Below are 13,174 nucleotides of genomic sequence, written 5' to 3' on the forward strand. Positions count from 1 at the left end.
TCAAAGATCTATTCCCTTACAAAACTGGCATAAAAATGCAAATGAAATAATAGTAAATATAGATAATGAAGCAAATGTAGGAAGCATGTGATGCAGGAGAGGAAGTGTAAATCTAGTGGATATTGTTGCCTTAATTACTACCTAGTAAAATTTTTCTTTAGACTACCAAAATTTTGGGCTTTCTTGCACATATGCTTTTTGAGGTACCCAAAAGAGTAAAATAACTTAAACTTTGGAGGTACTTGGGCATAGTACATCAAATATTCAGAAGACTTTAATGAGCCCAAAGGATTTATGGTCAAGTATGAACCTGCAGCAGTTTTTGAAGGTCCTCTCTTCTGTTTGACTGACAATTAATAATCTTATTACATTCAAGTTCCCAGCTAAATTATGTTTAATAAAAAAGTTAGTATTCTTCAAAAAGTTATGAATTGTCACCCAACTTTTCAGAATTTGGAAATTCTAGAGGATATGATAGAAGTGTTTAACTCTAAAGATTCAAAGGAAAAATATTTCATTTAATGCAATTATAGTTTCATTTATTTTTCATTAATTTTCCTTCTATTTTTTTCCATTAATTTCCACAATCTAACCATATCTTAATGTCACTTGCAATTCTTATACAGTTTCCCTTTCTCAGTAATACTTAAATGTCTGGAGTTTTTAATAAGGATCTTTCACAGTGTTTTTCATAGATTTTTTTTTTTTTTTTTGAGATTTTTCATGTGGTGAAGAGATGACTTACTGCTGTAGACTGCTGTTGAAGAATACAAATAGATAAAATAGTTGTCCCTTCTCTTCTGCTTTCTGTGTACTAGACCATCTGTAAAGTTAAGTTGAAAATAAAGTTTAAAGTTCTTTAAGCACTATCTAAACTTAGTCCTTTCTCTGCAAGCATTAACCATCTGTACCCACCTGTTGCCTAGTTTTGAGAATGCATGGAAATATCCCTTTTTTGTGTCCATTACAGTAAAATTCTGTTGGAAGATTTCAGATGACAATTAGAAAAAATTTTTGTGGGTTGTGAGATAATGATTATTCACACTTTTTTTGTTACTGAATTGCTAATTACAAAGCTTTTTTCTGATATTTCACTTTCAATTACCTCTTTTCCAAGCTGAAGATCTCCTAATTCTGTATTCCTTTCCCAAACAAAATCCTTTTGATTTTGTCTTTGTTACTATTACTGTTTTCTGGTTCTTCTTTATCCTTTTTTGTGATCCATACTTGAAGCTATAGGAAGTTTTCAGAATTAAGTTGCTGTTCTTCCCTGGTTTGTTTCTGATCCATTCCTAGTAATTCTGTTACCTTTTAGACTGTTGATAAGTATTGGAGAACTCTGTAGTGAAGGACAGGCTGCTTTTCTAAGGGACAGACTGTAAGATGCTGGAGGCCATCTCGGAGTTTGAGCCAGAGATGAGGCTCACTGGGTAATGCTTATCTGCAGAAGCTCCTGTCAGAATGTCATGAGGGACTCAAATCTTATTCTTCTGAAGGCAGATTTACATAGATGATATTGACTGAAAAGAGGAAAGCAAAAGGCATAAATAAAGTCTAGTAAACTAAAGTCGATTCTGCTTTTAAAGTAGAGATATGATAGTGCTGGAGAAAGAAATGACCAGTACAGTAAACTTCTTTTTTTTTTCACCCTGATATTTATATGCTTTGACTTCTTGAAGTGAGTGCCTAGGGAAACAGGAAAACCTTTATCTTCCTTATTGGCATATGATGTTTTTAATGAAAAATAAGACCTTGTATGTGTTTGCCTTTTTCTTAGGCATTTCCCTAGCCTGAATATTGAGGGCATTCTTTTGGGATTTGGGGCATGTGCGGACCGGGCTAGGTAGAGCCTAGAAACCAATTTTCTCACTTCCTGGGCATGTGCTGTAGTCATTAGTTTGTGATCCAGTGGTGATTGCTGTGGCTGTTGCTCTGTCAGCATCCCAAGTGGATGGAGACATCTAATGTTTCTTAATGCTTCCTTATATTCTAAGGGTGGGAAGTAGCAACCTCCCACTAGGGGACATGATTGCTTTTGGGAGCAGGTGCTTCATCAGCATGTCTAAAAATCTGAATCTCCCTCTTCAAGTTCTTAAAGACATTTGTTTCTCTGTGAACTGCGTAGGTAATTTAGAGGCAGTAACATGAGGATAACCTTGGAGCATTCTGCCCACTTAAAGTATGCAAAATACTGGTGAGTTACTGTTTATCTAGAGAGTATATATTTAGTTCACCCAATTCAGGTGATTAAATTTTTATAGTGATAGTATGAAAGTCTATTAAACAGTTCAGCAGTCCTTTTAGGAAATGCTCAAACATCCTGAGATGCAGAAGGGCACAGAGGAGAGTTAGTGTGGAGCATTTAATGAGGATTTTTGTCTCAGTCAGGAAACAGGAGGCCTGGAATCATGCATATAAAGCAGTTTAAGACCTATTTTTTTGTAACTGAGTCATTCTAAATATAGAATTTGCTTCTATTTTAAGTATTGAAGTATTGGAACACTTTTCTGGTGTCTTTGTATTGAATACTTTTCTGATGTCTTTGTACTGAACCCACAGACTGAACCATGGCTCCTGTGCTGTGATGACAAAGTCCCATGTCACTGAACTACCACAGCGCAATTTGGGAGATACAATCCTGTGGACAACCTGACATTTGTGAGAGAGGGAGGAACAGGAAGAATAGAAGTTGTAATGTTCTGGTAACATTTAGGGTGAAAACTTGGAAGATCAATTCTGTTGAACCTGCAGAATCTCATACAGAACTGAAAGCCTTGTTAAAAAAGAGTAATCCAAAAAAGCTGGTTTTAGATGCAACCAGTTTAGTGAGCAACAGAACTATTACAGTTTAGTTATTCTGTTTAGAGTTGGCTGATTCCAGTCTGAGAGGAAGAGCTTCAATAGCTCTACATACTCCCAAATGGCCTCTTCTCAAAATATCTCAATTTTCCACTTAAAATCACTCTGAAGGACCCACAATCTCTGTTTTTCTCCTTGCTGTCTACAGTGCTTCTTTTCCTCCATGAAATGTCACTAAGTCTTTCACACTTAATGGATAACCCCCACTGTGGTTTCAGAGACTTTATGTAAATACTGCCTATATTTTATAAATAATATATTCAGGAATCTGGGCTTAATGCATTCAGTACAGCCCCTTCAGCTCCCAGTGGAGATTGAGAAGGGCACATGGAACATAGAATCAGAATATCCTGAGTTGGAAAAGCTCCACAAAGATTGAGTCCAGCTCCTGGCCCAGCACAGGGCAGCCTCAAGAATCACACCGTGTTTCTGAGGGCATTGTCCAAACACTTTTTGAGCTCGGTCAGGCCTGGAGCTGTGACCACTGGCCTGGGAAGCCTGTTCCAAACATATTCTTTTATTCTGAGGGATGGCAATATGCCCCAAAATATAAGGAGTCTAAGGAAAAGATGTACAGAGTGTTAAATGTAGACTAAACTGTCTTTTTGACTAAACTTTTCTCCAGCCTTATTTGTGTAACTGATTCAACAGCTTGGTGTAATTTTTCAAAGGATGTGATATGAAGCAGAAACAGAAAGATTCAAATTTTATTTAGAAGATTTGAAGTTTTTTAAAGGTGGAAATATTTGGATGTAGGATCTCCTTGTAGCAGGTACCAAGCACCATGAATAACGCTCTTAACTATCAGTCCTGGCAAGTTATTTAAGCAGAACTGCGGTGTAAGTACTGAAAGCTTCTGGAAGTGTATCCATCATTAACAACAGAAACTAAAACAGTCAAACTAATGATGACAGAGTTTATTGTTTAATTTACACTTTTATATTATAGATAATGCACATTTCTAGTATGAGATTTTTGATGAGCATTCTTTTCGTTCTTCCTTTAGGAGCCAGAAAAATTGTTCCTCTTGAGGCTTCTCCTCATGAAAGTGAACCCACAACTCCAGACACAACAGTCCAAGACCCATCACAACGGAAAGGATATCAAGAATATGCCATTCAGCAAACCCCATATGAACAGGCAATGAAAACAAGCAGGTAGTTTTGAAGTGCTTATATTTGTGTTCATGCAGAATATGAATGAAGTGCTTCCCCATTTGTTTTCATGAAACCGGGATATTTGTCTGAGACCTTGTCTAGGTTTGAAAAGACAGGTATATGCTACGGGGAGGCGGGCCTCTCTAGGAATGGGGAATTCCAATCCCTTCCCTCCGTGTTACTATAATTTGGAAGATTAAAAAAAAAACTTTTCAGTCAGAGCTATGGGGAAAGGAATAACAGTCCTTTACTAGTAAATATAACAGGATGGACAAGCAACAGCAATAATAATAAACAGAACCAAGAACCCCAAGGGGCTTTGTCTCACAAGTCCTGGGCAATCTGATCTCTTGGGACCCCAGGAGCACCAAGCCGAAATGGTGGAAACTCGGAGCTGATGGCTGGAACTGGTGGGTTGTCCCGGCAGGCAGGGGGTGTCCTGGCAGGCAAAGTGAGCAGTGCTGAAAGAAGCTGCGGCGGCTGGACCTGGGCTGACCCAGATCCGGCAGGGCAGGGGAAGAGCTCTGAATTCCTGGGCGCTCCAAGAGATGATAGAATTCTCAGGACCGAACCCCTCCATTAACAGTGGAATCCACGCAGGCAGCAGTCGCTGGACTGTCCTCTCCAAAAACCGAGAGCAGCGAGACCACCACCCTCAGCTCCCAGGAGCCTTTCCCTTCCCCCTAAACTAAGTGATCTACTTCTTTTGTATGGGTCAAGCACCCTTTAAGCATCAGTATTTAGTCTCCTAGCAACTTATGGGGGGAAAATTCCACAGAAAAACTTAACCCCCAACAGACTTTTAAATAAAGGAACAGCTGAAAATTAACTATGAATAAGTTTTATAATTTGAAATGCCTTTGGAGAATACATTTTCTTTAAAAACTAAGCATTTTTGTCCATTATGAATGTCTAGGGAAATTTTGACACATTATATTACCGAGGTACATCACTGTAAATATAACTGTTTGTTTGGGTTTTTTTAGGTTGGGTCCAACTCAACTGAAGATTTTTACATGTGAATACTGTAACAAAGTGTTCAAATTTAAACACTCACTCCAAGCACATCTGAGGATTCATACAAATGAAAAACCTTACAAGTGTTCTTACTGCAGTTACGCCAGTGCCATCAAAGCCAACCTGAATGTTCACCTGCGGAAGCACACCGGGGAGAAGTTCAGCTGCGATTATTGCACCTTCACTTGTCTCAGCAAAGGCCATCTCAAAGTCCATATCGAAAGGGTTCATAAGAAGATTAAGCAGCACTGTCGTTTCTGCAAAAAGAAATACTCAGATGTTAAAAATTTGATCAAGCATATGAAGGAAACGCATGACCTTCTAGATAAAAAGGTGAAAGATGTTTTTGATGAGCTTCGCTTGATGACACGAGAGGGCAAAAGACAACTTCTCTATGACTGCCATATTTGTGAGCGCAAATTCAAAAATGAACTGGACCGGGACCGTCACATGCTTGTTCATGGTGATGAAAGACCCTTTGCTTGTGAGCTCTGTGGTCATGGAGCCACTAAATACCAAGCCCTCGAGCTGCACGTTCGAAAGCACCCTTTTGTATATGTGTGTTCTGTGTGCCTGAAGAAGTTTGTCAGTTCTGTGAGGCTCCGTGCTCACATCAAAGACGTGCACGCAGATCTGCAGGAGGATTCTGTTTTTAACAGTTCTATCAACCAAAGCTTCTGCCTGCTTGAGCCAGGAGGTGACATCCAGCCAGAAGCCCTTGGTGAACAGCAGACACAAACTGCAGATGTCACGAGTACTGATGCTATTAACACCCCACAGCCATCTGCTTCTACAGGTGAATCAGTTGCTGCAGATGTAAACCACGATGGTCAGCATAATGGTGATGTAAAAATTTATGCAGTTCTTTCCTTAGAATTGGAAAATCCTCTGGTAAAGAATGTAGCAGAGGAGCTGTGTCAGACAACAGACATAGCAGTCCCAGACATTCAACCCTGTGTAGCATCAGATTGCTTCCTGCTGAAAAATGGTACTGCTGGCCCTGAGGAGTTAAAAGGTTCTCCTCCAAATGAAGAGGAAGTTAATCAATGCAGTTCTGTAAATGAGCAGGGTGAAGAAATTCATCTTTTACTATCTGAAGACAAAAGTTTAAATGTGAGTCAGAACAACACAATGACTGAGAACCTTCCTGTCCTTGAAGAGAGAATCCAGTCTGATTCTCCTGGTGGATCAGAAACAAGCAATCCACCCGTTCAAAATTCGGCAGAACCCACAGACCACTTGGCAGAAGCAGAAGCTGGTGCAGCCACCAGCCCACAGACAGCCTCTTCTAACACAGCTACAGCCAACGGGGGGAACGGATCCGTCGCCTTCATGCAGATCTTGGATAGCTTGCAGAAGAGACAAATGACCACTGAGTTGCGTGAGAGGATAAGGAAGGTTTATGGAGACTTGGAATGTGAATACTGTGGTAAGGAGCCATGGAATTATGTTTGGGGTTTTTTTAAATTTTCTGCAGTGAGTTATCTTTTTCCTGCTCCTCTGGTTTACATTGTTTGATATATTTGTGTATCCTTGCAGCAGCATTAATTTTGTAGTTCAGTATGGATTCTGGGGTCCACTGGGATTTACTTTCTGCTGTACAAATAATGTGGAATGAGTCAAATCTCCTCAAAAAAAACCCACTAGTGGAATATAGCAAAGCAGTGCCTTCCTTGCAAGGCTCAATTCTCTGTTGATGTGATATTTGATAGAATTAGATTATTTCTGTCCATGTATGTCTCCCCAAGTCACAACTTTCACTGGGGCCAAGCACAGGAGAATTAGGCATGTGATCAGCATTAGTTCAGTCCATGCTTTAATGCTTGAGCTTCCTTTTCAGCTTGGTATAAAATTCAGGTTTTTTCATACAGTGTGGGAGGATGTATAGTAATATACATTCTGTACAATAGAAACATATATATTGGCATAATTTTGTCTTGTTTTGAACCAGGTTATTTGAGACAAAAATTTTAATTACATGGGATCAGATCAATGCTATCCTGATTGTAACTGTTTGTGTTTTTTAATTTATGGAAGTGGGAATAACACACCATTCCCACTTATTCTAACTGAAAATGTATGCATTTACATAACTGGAAAGGAAGCAGTTTGGGATGTATTTTGTAGGTTTCATTCTTGAAAAGGGAGAGGAATCAAAGTCTGAAAAAACAAGTTTTTGAAACACCATAGCACTGTACTTTAGATTAATTGCTCTGAGCTTTTAGGTGCCATTATGCCAAGAAGACTTTTAAGAAGGAGTTACATGAAAGAAAGTAACAAAAAAATATTTTGACAGTCTCTTTAAGTGTTCAGTTGCATTCAGATTCTTTGCATAAGACAATAGATGTAAAAGGACTTTTTCTTTAGGAAAAAGATCATTGGTATGTATTAAAGCTGCACTTGTTAGGCTGTTTCAGGATGTATAACATGATCTTTTTGGGGAAAGATGAATTTGTAAACATATTTTCAGTAGTGAAGGGTCTTTAGACAAGTTTTCATTAAAGACAAAAGGGACAGGATTCAAACAGTGTGTTTTGTCCTGAAAGAAAATCAGATATTCTTTTAAATTTTCACTAACAATTGTTTAGGAATTACTTTCTTCATGTCTAATTTAATTTTCAGGCAAGTTGTTTTGGTACCAGGTGCACTATGACATGCATGTCCGTACGCACACTCGAGAACATTTATATTACTGCTCCCAGTGCAGTTATTCTTCCATCACCAAGAACTGCCTTAAGCGTCATGTCATTCAAAAACACAGCAATATTTTGCTGAAATGTCCCACAGAACATTGTGACTACTCCACTCCAGATAAATACAAGCTCCAGGCACACCTTAAAGTTCATACAGATCTGGTGAGTAACAAACCAAATGTGTGTTTGTCTGAATTCAGTGTCGTCTTCAGCATTTGCAATTCTTGGGTAATACCTGAAGACATAGCTCAGGGTTTTTACCTGTGTTCTCTGCACACTTCTGGGAATACCTGACTTAGAGCAACTGGATATTTGGACCTCCTCAGAGCTGTTCCCAGGAAAGTATGTCTGTATTCATTTTCTCTTTGGTTTTCCCAGGATTTTCAGGTCCTTTGGGGTTTAAGCAAGTAGAATGAAGTTGGTACTATTGTTACATTACTTGATTCTATGAACCTGAATTCCCTTCCTTCATAAATAGATGACTTTAGATGGTAAAATGAAAATACATTCTTCTTAATTACTACAGACAAAATATATTGAAGTCGTTGAAAAGATTTTTTATTCCTAGTTTCTCCACCTAGTTGCAGTTGAACATCTACCATTTTCTATTGTGTTGACAGAGAGATCATATCTTAAAGGTTCCTGTCTTGTTCAGAAAGCCCTCCAGCTCAGAGTGCCATGTTCTAAAACCAATTCTTGGTAGGCTATTGGTCAGTATTTCCAACAGCTGAAGTTACTTTACAGGTATTTGGAATAGAACAACACTTCACCTCCTACTCTTCTGGAGAACTTTAAAACAAAACAGAATGGATGACACAAAATGGAAAATTTTCTCCCCTTGTGTCCTCCCCTTCTGTAAATATTTGAAATGAAATCTGAATTTGTTGTGAAAGGTACAGAAAATTCACATAATACACATTCTTTTTGGATGTTTTTGAATTAATGATGTTTACAATGTTACTGATAGCAAAAGTCTGTGTAATTGGTGTTTTAAGAACACTTAAAAAAAAGGAGTCTACAATTAGCTCTCCTATATCCTTCCATAAGTATGTGTTTTTCAAGTCTGATGGATGTCCAACAGCTCCCACCAGGAAGATAATTTTCATAATTCTAAATAGAATTGAGAAAATGGATTTCATAATTAAAACCATTGTGACAGCACGATCTTTCAGAAGCATGCTTAATGATGCTTATTGTCAAATATATTTATTTAAATGGATTGAAAAATTCATGTATTAGAATTTACTTAGTAACTGAATTTGGCAATTCTCATATTGGTCTTTGTGCCCACTGCTTGGTATATTTACTCCATGCATATCTCACTGGAAAGGACCACTTCTTCAAATACACAGTTAAATGTGGAAATCTACTTTGATTTTAATTTGAAAAATCAATTCTTAATAAAAAGTAAAATTAAAATTTGAAATCTCAGTTCAGTTGCTGGTGTGGATGCCTATCCTTCATTACTTCCTCGCTGGCTGCATTTCAGCTGGATCCCTGCATTATTTGTAGTATATAAATGATGTGTATTGAAAAGCAGCTTTCCCTTCATCCTTGTATATATCACTGTATAGCCACTCTCTGTGTATACTTTACTCTCTATGCAGCACCCAAGTCTTGCACTGAATTTGGGATTGGTTATTCCCTGGCAAATGATGATGGCGAGTGTGAATGTGCTGCCTCTTGCCTTCTGGAAATGCTACACATTGTTGTTAGAGGGAAGATTTTTACCTTTGAAGCCTGGGAATTGAGGCATGCCTTGATTCAAGACCAAAACTTTGTATATATTCTCTGATTTTCAGTACTCCTCTTGCTCCTAGGGCTTTTATTGTAGATTTTTGATGTTTATCGGCATTTATTGAGCTCTTCCAAAGTTCAGACCATGACATGACCAATCACTTCAATGTCATGGAACTTAGGAAAGGGCTGGGCAGTTTCAAATTGCTTTAATATAGTTTACATTATGAATGAGCTCATGGTAGCATTAAAGGACAGGGTGTGGAATTAAACAATGCTGATGTAGGTACCAGAGTTTGTTTACAACCTCCAGTGGCTTTTGCCATACTCACTGTGCTGAGCAGATAAACATCACAGAGATGTTTGTTTCTGAAAATATTTTAAGTCTACGTATGTAACTGATACTGCAACATTAGCACCTCTATAAAATTTCAGTTCAGACCCAGAACCACCTTTCATTATTAGGTACCTACAAATGCTTTCATGCACATCTTGGGATGTGAATTATTCTTGTCTTTGGAAGGATGCTTAGGAATTCCATTATGCTGTTGACCTTTCATGTAGTAGCGTAGCTGTTGGTAGGTTGTGCAATGCTCAAGCTCTGATTGCTTATTTGCCCTTCCTGAGGAAAGTAAATTTTCATGTGGTCACTGATCTGGCTGTTACCTCTGCCTCTGGAGCTGTGCAGTCAAGAGTGCAGGGTACTGCAAAGGAAAACAATTAACAGAAACATCTCTGATCTAATGATTGGGCACTCAGTTGGAAAACAGCTTTTGCTCCCAGTCCTCACTTCCATAGTTAATGTCAGCTTGGCATTTGTTTTTACTAAGTTATTTCATGAGAAAATGCTTAAGTACTGTATGCAGGTGCTTGTCATTTCGAGAGCTGAGTTCTGCTTCTTGCCGGACTTCAGAAAAGTCTGTCTGGATGTTTTTCTGTAGCCTCCTTCACACGTGCACAGCTGTCTCCTAGGTACATCACATCCATTTAGCTGAGTTGCATTTTATTGGGACATCAGTTTAATGCAGGAATCTTTTAGGAAAATTTTAATTTGAACATCATGAAAACTATGGTGAAGATTCTGGAGGACTTCACTCCTCAGAAGTGTAAATCAGGGGTCTAATTCTGATCTCATGGGGGTTAGAAATTAAATTTCTGTTGCTCTCAATAGATGTGGTAGCAGGCTTTTTCCCTCTATTCCTCTATGAAATTATGCAATCAAATGTTTTGTTAATTGAGTTGTGGGAACTTTTCCTGGAAATGTTCTTTGAGTGCCAATATTTAGTAGAGGGTTCCAATTTTTCTTTTTGTGACTGTATACTTGTATACCTATCCCTTGAATTATCTTGAAACACATGCCTCAGAGAAATAAAATTCTCTTCAGAGCACTATAAATGGATAATGCAATATAGCTGATGCTTTCTTAGCACAATTTTAATTCATTTATATAAAGAGAAAGGCATTGTGATTATTATATAAGTGGCCTTATTTAATAACAAAACAGCATAAACAAGAAAATTTGATAGCATTAGACTAATTTATTTTCACTAGGTTTAAGAATGCTTACATATCTAATTAAATTCCTGTTTTATGGAATATGAACAACACTTTCAGTGAAAAACCTACCTTTATTTAGGAATTATTTTAAGTTTCTTATATTTTCTCAAATTGGCTAATAGGGGTGTTGAGCAAATATCAGGAAATGATATTTGAAATTTAAATAGCTGATTGGACTTTGCAGCTGGTCTCTAACAAGGGTAGATCCAGCTCTCTCCATGCTTCGCTTCTGTTCCTGTCCTTCAAAAAAACCTTCAAAGGCATTTAAAAGGCAGGTAGTCCAATAAGGTATAGGAAAAAATAACTTCCATTCTTACCAGAGGAAAACTTGCATTCTGAGAATGTGATTCAGGTATTACTGCAACCTCACCTTCAAAGGGCTTCTGTCATCACCTATGGCCAGGGCACCTGAAGAGTTGGAGCTGTGGTGCAGGGCACCTTCCCTAAAGCTCTGTGGTCTGAGTGCTCTGAAATACTTCATTTGCAACTGGGGATTTTTAAGGGCTGTTTTGAGAGTGATGGGATTACACTGTAGGACTCACACAAGCTCTGAGGGCAGCAACAGAAGATCACTTAAGCATTCCAAGCTGGCAGCAGAAGCTCCAGTACTCGGTGGCACTGGCTTGGATACCTAGCAAGGAAAGTGTTGGCTTCCACTGGGCACTCTCAGTGAGAAACTGGAGCTTGACAGACACACTTTGAAGGGACTTAGTGCTCCTAGGCATGCTCTGTTACTGCAAAAGATCTTTATCAAAAGATAACCCTTTTGAAGATCACTTCTAAAGAACTTGGTGTAGATAACTTTCTAATAGCTTGAAGAAAGCTGTTGGGGTTATTTCATTATTGAAGAATTTTTTTACCATTGTCTTGTGGAAAGATGTGTTCTCAGCACCCATCCATTCATGTTGCTCTATAGCTCTTGATGTGTTTACTAATTATTTTGATTTTTTTCTCTAAGACATAGGCTTATAGCCTCGCCTTCCTCAAGAATATTAATAAGAAAGTAAAGTTGTCACAGTTAACAGCACTTCTGTTGAAGTGGCATGTGTGTAGTGGAGTGTTGATTCGTTTTTTTTTTTTGCTCCTTACTTAACATTTGTCTCAGTGTTCTGGTTACACTGAGAAATACTTAATTCAGTGAATATTAAGACCAGCAACACCCAACTGTACGTTAAAAGTATACTATTTTTTTCCTTTATTTATTCTATATTTTGAAATCAGATATATAGCAAGTTTGAGGAACAGACCAAGATCTGTCAACAAATTTCAGCTCAAGAGTCCCAAATGGTATTGTGCTGTTTTCTTATATGTGCCAAATTATGAATGTGATCATGCAACTCTGTCTTTGAAAAGGTGTAAACATTGCTATGGAGTTTTGCTATGTTCCATCTACCATTCTTTAGTGGAATACGTGTTCACGTAGAAATCTGAAATCATCAGTAGCAGATTTCTGTTATATCAGTTGAGAGACCCTCATTCCACAAATTAACAGCTCTTTTTCATGGTTTTGTCAGCTTTGTAGGCTCCTTGAATCTCTTCCAAAACTCAGATAGTATTCTATGACATACCTTTTTTTTTTCCTTTAAGATTTTTAGGGCTTAAAATGATGACAGCCCAGCTCCATTATTGCAAGGTACTGTCCTCAGGGTGGTAATCCTTGTGTATCTGCTATCCCCAGTCCCTGGTGCAGGTTTTCTCACAGGAGCAAATGATTGTCAGCTCAGGCAGAATTTTCCTTGTGCCACTGCCATATTAATGGCAGTGGGAGCTCCACATCCTGCAGTTGTGGGAGTATTTATTGCTGTTTCAGCCCAAGTGTTCTAAGGCTACTGCTGGATTTAACTTGTAGGTGTGTCAACAGAGGGATTTGTTTCTCAGAGGTACATGAGACTGACTGCAAATGCTGCATCATATTCCACAACCTGTCTGCCATGAAAACCTGTCAATTTTTGCTTTCCTTTCAAGAGAGGTGTCCATTTACAGCCATGCAACTGCAGCATCTGGACAATAATGACCTCCTTGTACAGCCCTCCTCGATATTCAGAGATGCTCTGTGGTCAAAGGTCAGAAACTTGTAGAATCCAGGATGCTGTGATCTCCATATTTCTCATCCATAACACAGGGTTCTGTCTCATTTTGATCAGTAATATTCCT

The 13,174-nt window shown here is 38.3% G+C and overlaps 1 protein-coding gene across 3 annotated transcripts in view; it reads left to right on the forward strand.

Moving 5' to 3' along the window:
* Positions 1-13,174, forward strand: part of ZFAT (zinc finger and AT-hook domain containing) — a 117,617-nt gene that overhangs the window by 68,268 nt on the left and 36,175 nt on the right. For all 3 annotated transcript variants that reach the window (XM_040059710.2, XM_040059718.2, XM_040059701.2), the window contains 3 exons: positions 3,866-4,016; positions 5,003-6,462; positions 7,656-7,888. In XM_040059710.2, the coding sequence (XP_039915644.1) occupies positions 3,866-4,016; positions 5,003-6,462; positions 7,656-7,888 (1,844 nt within the window). The remainder of the gene's footprint in view (positions 1-3,865; positions 4,017-5,002; positions 6,463-7,655; positions 7,889-13,174) is intronic.

Source organism: Hirundo rustica, chromosome 1 (genome assembly GCF_015227805.2).
Source record: "Hirundo rustica isolate bHirRus1 chromosome 1, bHirRus1.pri.v3, whole genome shotgun sequence".
In the NCBI taxonomy this organism is placed as follows: domain Eukaryota; kingdom Metazoa; phylum Chordata; class Aves; order Passeriformes; family Hirundinidae; genus Hirundo; species Hirundo rustica.